The sequence below is a fragment of the Emydura macquarii genome, unplaced genomic scaffold (genome assembly GCF_026122565.2).
Source record: "Emydura macquarii macquarii isolate MOO-44397 ecotype Brisbane River unplaced genomic scaffold, CSIRO-AGI_Emac_v2 contig_2207, whole genome shotgun sequence".
In the NCBI taxonomy this organism is placed as follows: Eukaryota; Metazoa; Chordata; order Testudines; family Chelidae; genus Emydura; species Emydura macquarii.
The window spans coordinates 2,650,075-2,667,045 of NW_027132344.1; the positions used below are offsets into that span (position 1 = coordinate 2,650,075).

Sequence of the window (16,971 nt, forward strand, 5' to 3'; positions counted from 1 at the left end):
GTGGGGGGTGGGAATCAGGTAATTAACGCCCAATGACTAGGCAACCTTAATCCACCTGGTCTTAACTTTTGAGGGCCAGACCTTGCAACCCTATTACTGCTCCTGAATGGAGGGGCGTGTGACCACCACAGACGTTTCAAAAGCCCATGATTTTTTTTTTTTTACCCCACTCTTAATTGTGGGGGTCATGCCATGCCATGCAGTGCCATGCAGTGCAGTGCAGTGCAGCCCAGCCCCCGTCTCCCTTCCCCTCCCAAGGCTGTTGCTGGCTGGTGGGGCCGCCTATGGGTGGAGCTGCTCCTCCCATCCCCGCTCGCTAGGGGGCGACTGTGACTGTGGCGCCACACACAGGGCCGCAGCCGGGAACTTGCCCGACCCCAACATGGCCGCCGGCGCGCGCGCGCGCTCCCGTCCAACAACCGCTGCCGCCCGCGAGACTCTCGGCTTCCTCCTCCCCCGCCCGCCGGGGAAGGAACTCGCTCTCGCTCTATGGTGGTTCCGGGCGGAAGAAGGTAGCGCGCCCTGCTCTCGAGCGCGGTGCGTGCCGGGATACCCTGCTATGCCCGCGAGTCCTCCGAGGCTGCGCCGCGCCGATATCCGTGTTTCTCCCAAGATGGTGGCGCTGGGCTCGGGCTGAGAGAGAGGCGCAGAGCGGGCCCTGCCCATCTCCCCGACCGCACCGCACCGCCGGCCGCCCGCCCAGCCCGGACCGGACCTGAGCGCTCCGCCGGCCTCGCCCGCCTCCGCCGCCGCTCTTCGGACCCCGCCGAGGCCGCAGCCCCGTCTCCCCTCGCCCCGCCGCGCCGCGCAGACCGGCCCGGCACAGCCCAGCCCAGCCAACAGCGCCGCTTCGTGAGAGCCCCGCATGAGCCCGAGCGGCAGCCGCAGCAGCGGGAGCGTCAGGGCCGCGCCGCGCCGGGGAGCAGGCCGCAGCGCACAGGTCCGTACGCGGGGCTGGCGGGGAGGAGGGGCGGCCCGGGGACGGGCCCGGGCTGGGGCTCGGGCTCGGCTCCTTCGGGCGCGCACCGCCCGCGTGTCCCGGGACGGTTTCGGTTTCGCCGCTGGGGTTCGCGGGAAGGGCCCCAGTGTCGGGGCGGGGAGCGCGAGGACGGGGGGCTGCCCAGGTGCCGGGAGATGGGGGTCAGCGGTGACCTCGAGACGGGGGTCGGTGGTGGTGGGAGGCTCCTTTCTGTGGGGCGGGGGTGGGGAATATAGAGGGGCCGGGTACGTGGTGTGAGCGGTCTCCGCCTACACCTAGACCTACCGATCTCCTTAGCGTGGGGCTACCTCTGACAGCAGGCGTGGAGAGGAAGCATGACCCAGTGGTTTGGGCATTCGCTGTTGAGATATCAAGGCCCCGCTCTGTCACCAACTTCCTGTGCGATCCTAGGCATGTCAGTTAGCCTCTCTGGGTAGGTCTGTGCCGCATTTTGGAGTGCACAGGAGCAAGTCCAGAGCAGGGCACGCTCTGGTGGTGCTTTAAAAGTAGCTTGGGGGAGACAGCACTTTGAAGTTGTGGTGTTGGCCAGAGCTCAGCCTCTGAAAACCTGGCCTCCACCCCCAGCCATAATTTCAAAGCAGTGTCTACACAGCTACTTTCAAAGCACTAGCAAGAGCTGCGCTAACTCGAGTCTGTGGACCCAGGCCAGGAGGTTTGTTCCTGTGGGCTCCAAAACACTGTAGACATGCTTTTTGTACCTCAGCTCTTTATAGTGAGGATAATAGTATTTCCTTACCTCCCAGGGTGTTGTGAGGTTACAAATATTAAAGATTAGGCTGTGTTCACACACTACTTTGATGGGGGCCATATAAATGTGGCAGGCTATTCAAGGGAGTAAACTGACATGCTTGCATAATACGTCATCCTGGTTGAAGAGTTGGACTTCCTGAGCTGTAAGCAAGCCGCTTTTAAGTTCATTTTGTTTAGTTAATGTTGATTGCAGGATTTTATTGGTTTTTGCATAGGTGCTGGAACTAGGGGCTGCACGCCCCTGACTCAAAGTGATTTCCATTATATACAGGGTTTACGGTTTGGTTCAATAGCGTTCAGCACCCCCACTATAAAAATTGTTCCAGCATCCCTGGGTTTTTGTGCCACTGTTTAGCATCAAAAAACAAAACAAAAAATACATTGACTGGATAGCACTCTTTGGACTCTTTCTGATGATGTCCCAACTTATACCATGAGTAGTACTGAGTTGAAAAAGTATGAATGCTCTGGAGTCGTACCAGTGGTTGAGGTAAATTCTGGAGCTGTGGAATTTTTTTATTAAATTGGTTAGTTGTAAGAATATGTAAACTATAGACACTTACAAACTTGTCTTGTTAGGGTGATCACAGCCAAGGAAAGCTTTCCTACCCTTTCTGTGCAATATCCATACTGGCTCTGGGTTCTAAGTGTCTTTGGGCTGGAAATGTGTTCTAGGCACCACTCTTGTGATCTGATACTTGCAAGAAGTACTCCTGGGAGAATTCTGAACCAACAAATAAATTCTGTGCACAATATTTTTAAAATCTGCGTATTTTATTTGTCAAAATAACACAATGTAATCATGCCAGTTTAAATTATTTTTGTAACATTTTTTCAAAATATCTGTGACTAAGTATGTCTCCCAAAAGATTCAGGAAATGTTTTTGACAAATAGATTCTTACTCGGAAGATTGATACAGAACTTTGAGTAATTCATTTAAACTAAAATACAGAAACATATTTCCCACACCCTTCAGAAGCAGTGCAAAGGCTTGGGTTGGGGGAAGTGATTGGTAATGGAGGAGCTGAGGGAGAGAGAAGTAATTGCTGCGAAGCATCCTGGAAGTGAACCTGGAGGGTTGTTGGGTGTGGGTAGGAAAAGTATGGAACAGTTGATTTTTTGGGGTGTGGGGTGTGGTGGGGGGAGGAGGGATTGTTAGGAAGTTGTGGAGCCTTACCCATGCAGATCTTGGCTGATCCCTAGCCTCTCTCATTCAGTCAGGCACATCTACCCCTGTCCCCATGTGTTCCTGCACCCCTTCTCCACTCCTTTTCCTCTTGTCCCTATGTGGTCTTGCACCCCTACTCCATTCAGCTCCTGTCTCAGTCTGTCCCCCCACTAGCCTTTTTGAATCTGTCTGTGACCCCAGCAGCCGCATGTGCCCCGTGATATCTGTTCCCCCCATATCCCGTGCCTCCTCACCTGGCTCCATAGGCAGAGTGCTGTGAGGAAAACAGCCTCTTCTCTTCCCTGTCTGCAGAAGGTTGCTCTCACCCAAGAGCAGCTGCTGTCTCTTCTGGTGCCCCAGCAGCCCCTGGTGGGCAAAAGGTGTAACTGTAGTGCCTCTCCAGCAGAATGTATTTTCTGCGAGAAAATTCTGTGGAGGGGGACACGAATTCTGTGTGCACTCGGTGCACTCCACCAGGAGTAAAGAAGACCCTTCTGTGTGGAGCTCCATAAACTTCAGTGGTACTCCATACAGATGGAAGGACCTGCAAGGATCAGTTTGCCAGATCCTAGCCTTATTTGGTACAGGACATCAAACCTACTGAATCTATGCCAAAAAGTGAGTTTTTATGGCAGAGACTTTTGTTTTTTTATTTTATTTTAATGAGAAGAGCCTAGCACGTTTTGCGTACTACCAGAATAAATAATTTAATACCTCACATGCACAGAAAACAAAAAAGCTGGGAAACAGATTTAAAGATACAGATTCTATCACTTTATTAATATTATGAAAGTTAGCGTTTAGTAGTGTGTATGAACTATAACCATATTCAACTAGTACATTAAATCTCTAAAATGTATATTATAAAATTAATTTGAGTAACTTTCCTATATAACATCCATCATATTGACTTGTCTAAATATATAGATTTTGATTATTCTAAGTTCTGGTCATTTTTAGCTGCACATCTCGGTGAGAACAACTGTAATTTTGTGTCAACTATTCCAATACAAACCAGTCTTAGAACAAGAGTTATCACAGTGTTAGGTAATATATTACTCTATTTATCACACTGGAATTTAAAAGAAGATCTTTGTTCTGTCTACTTCTCTGTTTTCCATTACTTCAGTATACGTACCTCCCAAGGATTTAAAAATAAAACTAAAAACATCACTCTTTCTTCATTTCTAGACTGTAAGAGAGAGTTTGATTTGCTTATAATTTATTTTTGGTTTTGATTTCAGTGTGTGCATGCCTCTGCATGTGAGAGAAGAAGCTATTAAAGGAAAGTTGGTTGAAGGAAATTAATTTTGCATTTAGCTCTGAAAGTGGTGAGGTCCATGGTCATTATTACTTTTTTGTGAGAGTTCCATAGGATAGCTCCAGCTCCTGTGGAAATTCCAGCTTCATACTTCTCTTCCCTTTAAAAATGCACACAAGTTTATGTTTAGAACTCATTCTGCTTATTGCTGCAGTTGCTAAGAGGCAAATGTCAGGGATGTTCCTGATTGGCAGTTTTTTGTGTATTTTAGCTAACTAATTAAAGAAAAGCATAGGTAGGTAGCATTAAATTGGCCTTTCTAAAATCATATTTAAGGTTTGTCAAATATAAATTGACACAAATTGTCACATTACTTAACTTGTTCTATTATAACGACTATTTTCAGAAGGCTTAGGAGTTGTCTGTTTTATATTATGTTGGGCTGAAACTTATTATAGAACTTGCTGGCCAAGATAGATGTTTCTTAAGTTAATTAAAACTACACTATCAGCAGGCAAAGTTTAAAAAAAAAAAAAAAAAAAAGTAGCATTTTGGTTAATTTCAGAAGCTATTCTGTAGAATCCTTACTTTAAAAAACAATGTTCACTTTAAAAAATTAGAAAGCCTGATCATAGTGCTATTGTAAAACCACCATAACTACCACCAGTTCAGCTCCCCAGTAGTGGTACTAGCATAGATAAGCTGTTGGAGTTTTAACCACTATGTCAACTAAATCAATGCATCTTCATTGCTTTTTCAACTCATAGAGCCCCTGAAAAGTTGTGCGTCTTGCATATGGCTCAATTTTTCCAAGTTCAGATTTTGTTATAATAAAGGAGAGAGAGAGATCATTTCACCATAATGGCAAAAATTTATTACCTGTTATGTCCCACAGTGATACTTTTTATGTCTACAACAGGCTTTCTGGGATGTGTAAAGAATTTAATCACTTAATTTATATTTATTTATAACCTGAATGCCCCACTTCTCCAATATTCTACTTAGTTGAGATACTTGATATGCAGTTCTGTATAGTTTAAAGTCATTGATTTTATTTTAATAATTTAAATGTTGATTTGCAATGCATCATGACATTGTTGGTGGGATATTTTAATTCTGTATGCTTGTTTCAGCAGCTTCAATAATCCTTTGGACATGACACTTAATGCTTTTTGATCAACTTCAGTTCTGTATTAAACTTCTACACTAGTGAGATGTGATGTTTTGAATGCATAAAAATCAAGAAATCTAGTTGATGAGCAACTACATCTCTTCTGCGTTGCAAATATATTTTCTTCTCTGTTTACCTATTTGTAAAATAGGTGTAATATTAGAGTATTCGGAGATCTGATTAATTTATGTACTTTATTTTGACATTCTGCTATTTGGGGTAGTGTAAGTATATAAACAAACTATTCGTGTAAATGCATGCACAAACTGTAGCTGCATTTCTGTTCCTCCCAGTGAAAAATGAGGATGCTCAGCACCTCATGGGAATGGGTCTATAATAAATAAGTGAGGTTCATAACGAGTTAACATGTAAATTCTCATGTAGGAATAAGTCCTTCCTACCAGCTGGTGATGATAGAACTGGGTCCATTTATAGTTTCCTCCTAGTAGGTGATTCATGTAAGTAGACAGGCAACAATTTCTGCATAGGCCCCATGGAGCCCACAGAAAAAGTACTTGTGCTTTTTTGGTGCGCGATAATCCATGGACCGTATTTTCTGCTTTTGGCCTACATATAATGAATCTGACTGCCTATGCACTAAGGGCCTGATTTTCAGAGGTGCTGGGCACCTGCATTTCCCATTGATGTTAATTGGACTTGCTGATGCGCAACAGTTCTGAAATTTTCTCCTTTAGTCTCTTGATTTCCTTCCCACCACCTCTCTACAGGCCCTCTATACTCAAAGGTAAATGGAAAGAGGTTCCATTGATCCTCTTTTCTCTTCTAGTATTTCATAGAGTAGGGATTGGGGATCCTCCACAAACACTTAGGAACAGGAGAGTGAAGGAGACGATATGGTGATACTCAAACTGGTTACTTTCCTATGAATAGGTGCTCTAGAATTTTAAAAACAGAGGGCGCAAGTGAAGCATCTCTGTAGGGTGTTGAGTGTGGGGAAATTTAAATGTCTGATTTTCCTTAATAGGGTCATAGCTATGAAATAGGGCCACATTTCTTTGCAGGAATGCTCCTGCATATAGTAGCTTGATCTCCTGAGGTGTTTGGGGAGATCTGCCAATGCCTTACAGTATGTCTACACTGCCAGCTACAGGTATTTTACTGCGATTTGCACTTGCAGGGCTCAGGCTTCAAGGCTGTAAAATTGCATTATAGATGTTCAGGATTGGGCTGGAACCTGGAAACTGAAGCTTCAATCTGATTCTAAACTGCAATTTTATAGGCCCGCAGCCTAAGCCCTGCGATCTCCAGCAGCTGCCATGGACCAGCTGCAGGTGTTTTATTACAGTGTAGAGATACCCTTAATGTTTAATGTCTCTTCTTATGCAGCAAGGGCTACTTCCTTTTGCTGTCATGGATGAGATGTTTCCCAGAAATTGCAAGCAGAACTACCTCCTGATTATTCACAAGGAAAAAAAAAAGAAGCATTAGACAAGGCCAGTACAATCTAACCTTAATAGGAATTCTCTTAAAAGGAAAAAAAATTAAATAAATCAATGAGATCCTGGAGAGACAGGAATTTTGGGCTCACAAAGCTTGAGGAGGGCATCAAAGATAGTAAACAGGTGTCTGGTGTTATGTAGGTGAGGGACTAAATGAAGTAGAAATAACTGCACTTTTTTAGGAAGATGACAATACTGAACAAGGGGAGGACAGTTTTTAAATGGAGGAAGCTTGCTTGCATGTTCCTGAAACTCTGAGGGGCATGGAAGCAGGAGTGAAGGAAGCAAATGTGAGAAATGACCAGGGTTGACAGTTTAGCAGTGATCAGGATAGAGAGTACTTGGTTATTAAGAAGTCAGGGAGAGAGCAATATGTAGGTATGCTCATGTGTAAATTAATAGCTCCATAGATGCAAGTGTAGTAACTGATATTAGCAGGTAGGGAGAGGGAGACTTCCATATGAAGATGAGTAAGAACTATGTGGGGGACAGATTGTGGAGCAGGAAATAAAGGATAGAATGGCTTATTGATTAAACTATGATATAAATGAAATATTAGTGTAAGAGAATAGTTTCATTAGAAAGAAGAAAAAAAATTTCAAGGGATAGACTTACAGGAAGTAGTGATGTGCTTCTCTTTGAGGCTTCCCTAAGACTACTCCCAAACTAACTATAAAAAGCATTTCATGTCAACTGGAGGAAAGGACCAGTTGATTCAATATAAATGTCTCCTTTTTAACGATGAATATGTGGAAATGAGGAGGGAAATGGCTGCTGTTTAGCTTTTTGTTTTTGAGTTGAGACTGCTTCCCCTTATCACTTTTACAAATCCCCTGGTTGGAGTGCACTACGGTTGGTGTCGTCTGCTTTTTGGGCCTTGTCTACACTAGGCTGTTTTGTCGACCAAAGTCAGCTTTTTTCCAACAAAACAGTGCTGGTGTACACACTGCAATCAACTGTCCCCACCCTCCCTGTTCTGACAAAACTGCCTTGTTTTTTCAACAAAATAAAGCCACCTCAATGAGAGGCATAGAGCTTTTTTTGCACAACTTAAATCAACAAAGCATCAGTCTAGACACTGGGATTGGTTATGTTGTGGTAAATGGCCTCTGGAAATGTCCCACAATACCCAGCCTGACCACTCTGGCCATCAGTTTGACCTCCACTACTCTGCAGCCACTTACCACCTCTCTTTAAAGTCCTGGGAATTATTGAAATTCCACTTCCTGCTTGGTTGTTGTGGAGAGCTCGCATCTTCTTTCCAGCTGACCATGGCAGCACCACGCATCAAATGCTCTCCCACTTAGAGCACACCCGAGCTCCTGAATCTCATCAGCATTTGGGGAGAGTTGGCAATTCAGTCCCAGCTCCGCTCCAGCGAAGGAATTTTGATATCTACATCCACATTTCTTGTGTCATGGTGGAGAAGGGCTATGAATGGAACACGCTGCAGTGCCAAGTGAAAATCAGAGAGCTGCGGCAGGGCTACCAAAAGACCAGAGAGGCAAACAGTCGCTCTGGTACAGGGCCAAAAAGCTGCCTTTTCTATAAAGAGCTGGAAGCCATCCTCAGCGGTGACCTCACCTCCACCCCCAAGACACCCTTGGGTGTATCTGTGTGCCCCGGGACAGCGGACACGGGACTCGACCCCAGTGAAGAAGTTGTTGATGAGGAGGTGGAGTTGGATGAGGAACCGGAGCTGGGGACCGGGTCATTTGGTGACATTGGGAGTCAGGATCTCTTTGCGACTCCAGAGGATTCCAGCCCTGCTCCTTTGGTGTGCAGAATGCAAGAGAGGGGAGCTTTGGTAAGTGTTTTTTGGAGCTGATATTGCTTGTTTATAGGAGACACAGGTGTCCTTTGCTTTTTTAAATGATAGAGGTAGTTGAAGGGATAGAAATGCACAAGAATAGCTGTGTTTCCATGTGCTTTCCATTCCCTTGTACTGCTAGTCAGTGTGGCTGAGAAACTTGTTAATGTACTCTGAGATTTCACGGGTATCCTCTGGTGAGATCTCTAGAAACTTTTGGCGAGTACCTCCAGGATCCTCTACCTCAGATTTCTCGGCAGAGTGGCTTTGTTTCTTCCCCCTTTGTAGGACTCTTTCTCGTGCCAATTGGCAATCACTCATGCAGGGACCAAAGCAGCGCACAAGCGAGAAGCATAGGGACCTAGTTTGAAGCTGCTTGCATGGAGGAGATGCACCCTAGCATCCCTGTTTACTCTCAGGAGCAAGATACCGGCTTTTGTGATCCCTGCCTATGGAAAATAGTGGCACAATTTGAAATTTTGTCCCCATGTACCTGCATTTATGCCCCAAGCAACCATCCATCCAGAACCTCTTCCCCAGTGTGTTGGCCTCCTGGCAAAATTCACCATGCCTAGGCTGATCATGGAACTGTGCTCTTCCTATGGGACAGTAGGGCATCCACAGTAATGCTTCTGTTCATTGTTTATTGTGCTTCTACAGATGTGTCCTTCACAGCAAAACCTTCCACACCTGGGGAGTGACTCCAGCTGATAAGGAAGCAACGGGGAAATGTTCCAAGAACTCCTCCAGTCCTCTGAGGCAGCAAAAAGGGCATGGAGACAATCTGTGTCCAAAAGTCAGAAAATTGATAGCCAGGAAAGGAAGGAAAAGCCTCACCAAGTGCTAGCAGGTCATGAGCACATGATCAAGGCAATGGAGAAGCAGACAGAGCTGCTAAAGACATTCGTAACACTGCAAACAGATTTCATGCGTGCTCGCCCTTCCCTTGCAGCCACTGCAGAATTGCTTTCCATGCACTCCCCAAATTCCCCGCACGCATTCCTACCAAACCCCTGGCCCATCTCGTTACCCCTTTCACTCCACCCCTTCAGACAGCTACGAGAGCGACAGCTGGACTTACACCCCACTGTCATGGCTCACATTGCCCCTCACTGCTTCCTCCCCTCCAGCCTAGTCTTTTGTTTGTGTTGTCAGCTTTTTTCGTTTAATAAAGACAAGCTGTGAGAACAATAAGCACTCTTTATTTCTGAGTTGCATAGCTCATACACAGCTCAAGTTGGATAGCAGTCATGGCATGGCACAACGCTGCTCACAAAAACACCTTATTGGTTCTCATTCTCAAAATGGGCCCTCAGTGTCTCCCCGATCCAAATGCACCCTCCCCCCTCTGCCCCCTAATACTCCTAACATCTGGCTGTTCATATTCAGATGCAAGGCAATCCACCTCTGTGGTGCACCCATGGGCAAAGTTTTCACCCTTAGCTTCACATAAATTATGGAGCATACAGCAGGCAGTGATAACCACGGAAATATTGTCCTCATTTTGGTCTAGCCTGCCATAAAGGCATCTCCAGTGAGCCTTTAATCTGCCAAATGCACATTCAATGGCCATTCGGCACCTGCTTAGCCTGTTATTGAAGCGCTCCTTGTTGCTATCCAGGTTCCCTGTATAAGGCTTCATGAGCCATGGCATTAATGCATAGGCTGGGTCTCCCAAGATCACTGTGGGCATTTCAACATCCCCCACTGGAATCTTTTGGTGTGGAAAGCATGTAGCTTCCTGTACAGGCCAGTGTCCTTTCTATTGATATACTCTGTTGCAAGATGGTTTGGGGAAAAAATTGGGATATGCCTGCCATCTATTGCCCCACCATGGTTATGGAAGTCCATTGCTGCAAAGCCATGTGCTATTTCATGAACATTTGCCAGAGTCACAGTCCTTTGTAGCAGAATGTGGTTAATGGCCTTGTACACTTGCGAGAACACAAGTCCAACGGTGGACTTCTCGACTCTAAACTGATTAGTGACTGACCAGTAGCAGTCTGGAGTTACCAGCTTCCACACGGCGATCAATACGCACTTCTTCACTGAGAGGGCAGCTCTCATTTGTTTGTCCTTGTGCTTCAGGGTAGGAGCAAGTTTTGCATACAGTTTCATGAAGGTGACTTTGCACATTCAAAAGACCTGCGGTTGCTGCTTGTCATCCCAGACCTGCATATCGATGTGATTCCACCCCTCAGTGCTTGTTTCACGTGCCCAAAAGCGGCGGTGCACCATGTGCATATGCTCTGTGAATGCAAACAGTAATCCAGTGCTGGCTGTTTGCATGGCAGAAGGCAGGTCAGGTGCCTCAGATTCCTATTCCGTTTGGGAGCTCATGATATACTATGCGACCAGCCGCAATGCGTTCAGAACACTGACAGCAACAGTGGAGAGCAGTGCAGGATCCATCCTTTCAGATAGAACCATTGAAGAAAATGCCACAAAATGATGGGACAGAAATCAGTTCATCATGGGATGTTGAGCCCACACCCATGATGCACTGTGATCCTCTCCACTTTCTCACAATTCCTAGTGGCAGAAGGTGGTGAGTTGCACAGTGGGATAGCTGCCCACGGAGCACTGCTCTCACTGTTGATGCTAGAGCACCGAGTATGGACGCACTTTGGTGACACAATGTTGTGTGGATGGGTGCAAGGACTAATTACAGCACTTTTTGATTACTGACGTAACTTGCATCGACAATATTTTCTAGTGTAAGCAAGGCCTTTGTTTTTTGTGTCACCTCCTTCCACTTTTTTCCTCCCTTTTTGCAGAATGGTTGAGAATTCAAAGGAGGAGCTTTAACTGCTTAGCTGGGTGCAACTATATTGGTGACATCTTCAGATCCTCATTTCAGTGACTGAGGCAAGAGTGACCCACCCACTTCTTTGAAGCACTCTGCTCTTTTGTTGGTTGGGAGGGAGAATGTGTTTTAAGAAAAACTTCTGATACACATCTGAACAGAAGATTTGGATTTTCCTTTGTGGTGAAAAAGGCTTTATAGTCTTGATGTGTGCATTCGCTGTCTCATAACTACATGGATTGTAAGGCCTGGTTTGCACTTAAATTTTAAGTTGACCTACAGTGCTCAGGGATGTAAAAAATCCACATCCCGCATGCCATATCTGTGCCTGTCTTACTCTCAGTGAAGATCAGTGGTTCTCAAACTTTTTGTATTGATGACCTTTTCACACAGCAAGACTCTGAGTGCGACCTGCGCCCACTTGGGGAAACTGATCTGCATGCACAGAGGGGCTAGTATGGCTGCTCGCTCCCTCCTCAAACGCTGCTCTTCCACACACCAGTAAGAGGAATGTTGGTGGGGGGGTGAGCAGTATCTGTTTGTCACCGCTCACCCCACTCCCCCATATTCCTCCACCAGGAGGAAGCATGGAGATTCACAGCCCCGTGCCGGGTCAGGGCTCTCAGCTCTGCAGTTGGCGGTACTCCGAGCTCACAGCGGCACGCCTTGCTGGGGTTGGGGCTCACAGCTTGCGACCCCCACATAACCACATCACAACACCCAATTTGAGAACCAATAGTGTAGGTGCAGCTAGCTTGACAGAATGCTTTGATCAGCCTAGCTACTGTCACTTGAGGAGCTGGCGTTCTTATAATGATGGAAAAATCCGTTCCATTGCTGTAGGCACTTCAGTGTTATGCCAGCATAGCTATAGTGCTGTAGCTATGTCACTACAGACCCTGTAGTGTAGACATGGCCTTAGACTTTTCAGCCAAACGTATTGCAGCTTTCACTTGTCAATTTAAAAGTATTATGTTCATATACATTATCTAAAGGAGTTTTGCTTATTTTGTTTAGCAATCTGAGCCTTCTCTACATTATAGCTTCCATCATTGCTTCCAACGGTGGAACTGCACCAGAGTTGAATTACACCTGTGGACACAGGTTTGTACATATCTACTTCCTTGTTCCCCAGGAGAGAAATTACTACTTTTCCTTCATGTTATGGTTGTCAATATGCTAAAGGATATAAGTCAAGGCTTTTAGTACAAAATAACATCATAATCTATGTCCTAAGTACTTGCTAGATTTGATTGCCATCATTCCATATCTCCGCCTGAGAGTTAGTCGTCCAGGTGGGTCTACTCTTGATCCCTGTGGGAATGAATATGCCAGGGATAAGATTATTTTTCGGTCACAAATCTTCTGACTTGGAACTCTTTGCTAAAGGCTGAACTCAAATTTTAGGGCGTAAGATAGTTCTATTTCTTGGCCTATTCTTGAACATTTTGGGAAATCATTCCTTGACTTTTGTATCTGCTACCTCTTTTCCACCACCACTTCCTTGGTGCAGTAGCAGAAATCTTCTGCTAATGTGGTGGTTCACTTAAGAAGTTATAAAGTTTTGCCAGCCTCCTGAATTCTGTTTGGCAATATATTTGGACTGCTGTGGAAACTTGCAATGTCAATTTGCTACTGGCCAGATGGGAATCAGTTTGGAGTCTGGAAGTCAATCAAGGGGGTCAGTTTTGATGCAAGCATGCAGAGCCATTAATTGCCTCCTGCTACGCAGGACTGTGATTCTGGGCAATGTGCAGCACATAGTTTGGATGGATTTGCAACAATTGTGTTCCTGAACTGCAGTGGTGTGATAGATGGCGCACACATCCCTGTTTTGGCATCAGACCATCTTTCCACTGAGTACATCAACAAAAAGGGCTAATTTTCTATGGTTATGCAATCTGTGTTGGATCATTGGGGATGCTTCACCGACAGCAATGGTGGCTGGTCAGAGAAGATACATGACACTCACATATTTAAGAACATAGGACTGTTCAGAAAGCTACAGGCAGGGACTTTCTTTCCCAATCAGCATACTACCACTGGGAATGTTGAAATGGCAGTAGTGATCCTGCCCATACTCATGAAGCCCATACACCTGCAGAATAACAGTTGAATGTGTATTTGGTCATCTGAAGGGTCACTGGCATTGTTTACTCACAAGGCTGGACCTCAATGAGAAAAATATCCAAATTATAAGAGCTGCCGGCTGTGTCCTGCATAATAATGTGAATCGAAGGGGTGGAGGTGGAGTGGCGGTCTGCTGCATTTGAACAGACAGATACAAGGAATATTAGAAAAGCTCATCATGGAGCTATACAGCTCAGGGAGGTTTTGAAAGACCATTTTAACAGTGAGCCAGAGTAGTGTGTGGTGGTATGGTGTGCTCCACCAACCCTGCTCTTTTGTGGCCTCACAAGAATTGCGTGGTTACTGTTGTACACATAGGAATACAACATTCAATGCACCCATTAATTTCATTTTGCACGATCCTATGAGTTGTGTGTCACTGTTGTTACAAACTGCCTTTCGACCAGAGCAATTCAGTCAAGTTTGAGAGAGACCAGGTGGATTGTAACCATTTATTGAAAACTACAATAGAATCTAAATATGTGCTCCTGGGCTACAGTACAGCAAATAAGTAAACAATTTCACTCCCTGATGGGTGGTCCAGCAAGGCGTACCTGCTGCAGGCAGAAGAACCTTTTTCTCTGTTTAGACTCTGTCACCACTCCACCACACAGAGAAGCTCTTAATATTGCCCTGTATATCCTAAGTTACGCATGCACCTTATGATGGTTACATGCACATACACAGTATGTCCAGACATGCCCAACCATGGCTCTCCTTACGGCTGGAAAATGTGAAACACATGCTAAAAAGATAAACACTAAAACAAGAAGGGTAAAGTTGCATCATCCCAGGGACACAGGAGCATCTAAATGGGGGCTTTTCAGTTCCCTAACAATTCCCATCTCTTGGCTCACTGTCAGATTTCATCGGGGGAGGCCAAGCTAATATAAAGTCGTACCCACATTTTAGTGAGTATCCTGATACCCCTTCTTCCTTACTGCCCAATTAACTCCATTTCCATATTGAGTTGTAATTGCAAAGCAAATAACACACTCCCACCATCAAGATAACAGTAATGTTTTGAATTACAACCGTTACATCAACTGGATGCATCAGCATCATTACCTTGTGTATTTTGAAACATTCTGGTGAGTTCGTTGGCCTTCATTTGAATAGATCCTGCAGATTCAACAGGCACCTGTTGTTTTAATGGTTTAGGAGGGAAAAGAAGCAATTTTAGAAGCAAAAGTAGTATTAACCTTAAGGCTAGAGAGAGTCTCTAATGGATGAACTTCTAAAATAAGGGATATAACACATTTCCATGGACTTACCTTTCACTTAGAGATATAAATGTTAGTTATTATTCCAGCAAATATAAAATTAAATCAGCATTCCCCATAGTACATGCCTCCATAAGTACTCCAACCTCCATCATACCAGCTTTCAATTGTTACAGTAGATTCGACTGAATCGGCAGAATGGATTTTCCATGCACAAAAAGACCATCTGTTACTATATGGGATAGCTATTCTACATCATAAAACAAGTTTAGAACCATTTTCCAATAGTGTGCACTATAATAAGATATTTTATAAAATGCACTATTTTCTCCCAATATGATTTTGAAGGGTAAGGTAAGATTTCTGCCAGTCATAGCTCTGTATGGACCACGGTCACTCCACCACTAAGGGATCTCAATAACTCCCAATGGGTGTCCCATGTGAATCCACTGCTGCTGGACCCCGATAATGTCGGTGGTTTCAAATAGATCTCTTAGCCATTCCTTCATAATGCCACATAGTATAAACCAAGATTGCCGTCAAACATAGGGTGTTAGTGATAAGCATCAGTTCCCTGCATGAACAAAAACAAAGGGCTTCTCGCCCTGCTTAAATCAATGACAGTCTCTAATTTCTATGTTTTACCAAAGGGTTTTAATTGTTCCCGGTGGTAACACTTTAATAGTCTCCTTTTTGAGGTAAACATACCTGATAGACAGAGGAACTTAGGTTGTCCGTAATAACATAGGATCTCATCAAATGGGGAGAGAAGGCATGTTCCCTTTCCTTAGACATTTTACCATTATTTGACTCTACTTCAAGTTCTAGTCTTTTGTTATAGAGAAATCTTCTTAGCAGTTTGTCTACTTACTCCTAACTGCTGAGCTGCTCTTCTGCTTACTTTAGCAAGTCTAGTTTTCAATTGCTCCAGAAATTTATAGGCAGATACTTCTTGCTTGCCACTCTTCTGGAACAGGACTGTACCAGATCTCTGGCAACTGCATCTGTCTACATGTCAGTAATTCAAATGGGCTATATCCAGTAGAGGCATTAATTAGTAGCTGTTAGAAGAGCCATCAGAATTTGTGTTAATTTAATATCCCAATCCCTTCCACTTTCAGTGACAATTTTTCTGAATACCTCTTTAATTGTGTGGTTCGGCTGCTCCGCATTCACACTATCCTGAAGATGGTAGGGGATGTGGAATCTCTGCTTGATTCCATATAACTTTCATACTAATTGGGTTAGGTTTTCTTTGAGATAGGATCCCTGGTCAAATTTGAGAATAATAGAAATTCCCTACCTAGGCACTACATGTTCAGTGAGACATTTAGCAGCATTTAAAGCAGTGTTAGTTTTTACAGGGAAAGCTTCAGTCCATTTTGTAAAAGTATCCACTGTTACCAAGAGGTATTTATTTCCTCTAGGAACGGTAGATAAGGGCCCATTATAATCAATTTGAACCCTAAACCATGGACCATATATCCTCTGCCTTTGTAAGGGAATCTTGCTTCTCCCCTGATCTGCAGTGACAATAGCACACTGTAGGCCATTTCTGACATACTGATCAATGTCACATTTTACAGAGGGCCACCAAGCTGTTTACAATAGATGTTCAGCTGGATGAGAAATGTCCTGATGTCCCCCTGGATCGTGTGCAAGATACATGATCTCGTTTTGTAAGTGTTTGGACACTACCCACACCCACCGGCCTTGTGGCTTTCTTATGAGTAGGCCACCCCCTTCACGTAATACTCCCTCAATTTTTTTTAAAGAAAGGTTTCAAAGTTAGACCTTTGTTCTACATTTTGGTGAGACTGTCTGTTTTCTGACTTTTTTTGTTTTGAATTCTTGCTACAACATTTTGTTTTGGAGGTTGCCAGCAGGGTACTTTTAATGCTCCATGTTTAACTTCAGAATCAGCCCGATTGTTCCACTCTGTTGTGGGTCCTTTCTTTTGATGAGCTTTAAATTTGCCAGTTAATGTTTTACCTCTTCTCCTTTTTAAAAGGGTAATTATGTACAGATATAATTCAGCATGTGTTACAGGTTTATCATCTGAACTACACATAGCATTTTCCTTCCATTCTGGAAGCCGGTCAACTAGAGCTATGCAAACCCATTGAGAATCAGAATACAAGTACAAATCTTTTTCTAAGGAAACTTTTTCCAAGGCACAGCACACTGTATG

The 16,971-nt window shown here is 44.5% G+C and overlaps 2 protein-coding genes across 3 annotated transcripts in view; both read left to right on the forward strand.

Moving 5' to 3' along the window:
* The first annotated feature begins 553 nt into the window (after positions 1-553).
* The window catches only part of UBE3A (ubiquitin protein ligase E3A), a 98,795-nt gene continuing 82,377 nt past the window's right edge, over positions 554-16,971 (forward strand). For both annotated transcript variants that reach the window (XM_067559987.1, XM_067559989.1), the window contains exon 1: positions 554-940. The gene's annotated coding sequence lies outside the window, so the exon portion shown is untranslated. The remainder of the gene's footprint in view (positions 941-16,971) is intronic.
* Positions 6,763-10,037, forward strand: LOC137160953 (zinc finger and SCAN domain-containing protein 29-like). The gene is made up of 2 exons (XM_067559932.1): positions 6,763-8,618; positions 9,282-10,037. The coding sequence occupies exons 1-2, from the start codon at positions 8,103-8,105 to the stop codon at positions 9,330-9,332; spliced, it is 567 nt and encodes a 188-aa protein (XP_067416033.1). The 5' UTR covers positions 6,763-8,102; the 3' UTR covers positions 9,333-10,037.

What these genes read in the sequence shown, in the direction of transcription:
- LOC137160953 (XM_067559932.1), top strand. Translation starts at nt 8,103, where the DNA reads ATGCTCTCCCACTTAGAGCACACCCGAGCTCCTGAATCTCATCAGCAT. An exon ending in TGCAAGAGAGGGGAGCTTTG is followed by an intron (nt 8,619 to 9,281) that starts GTAAGTGTTTTT and finishes GTGCTTCTACAG; the next exon opens with ATGTGTCCTTCACAGCAAAA.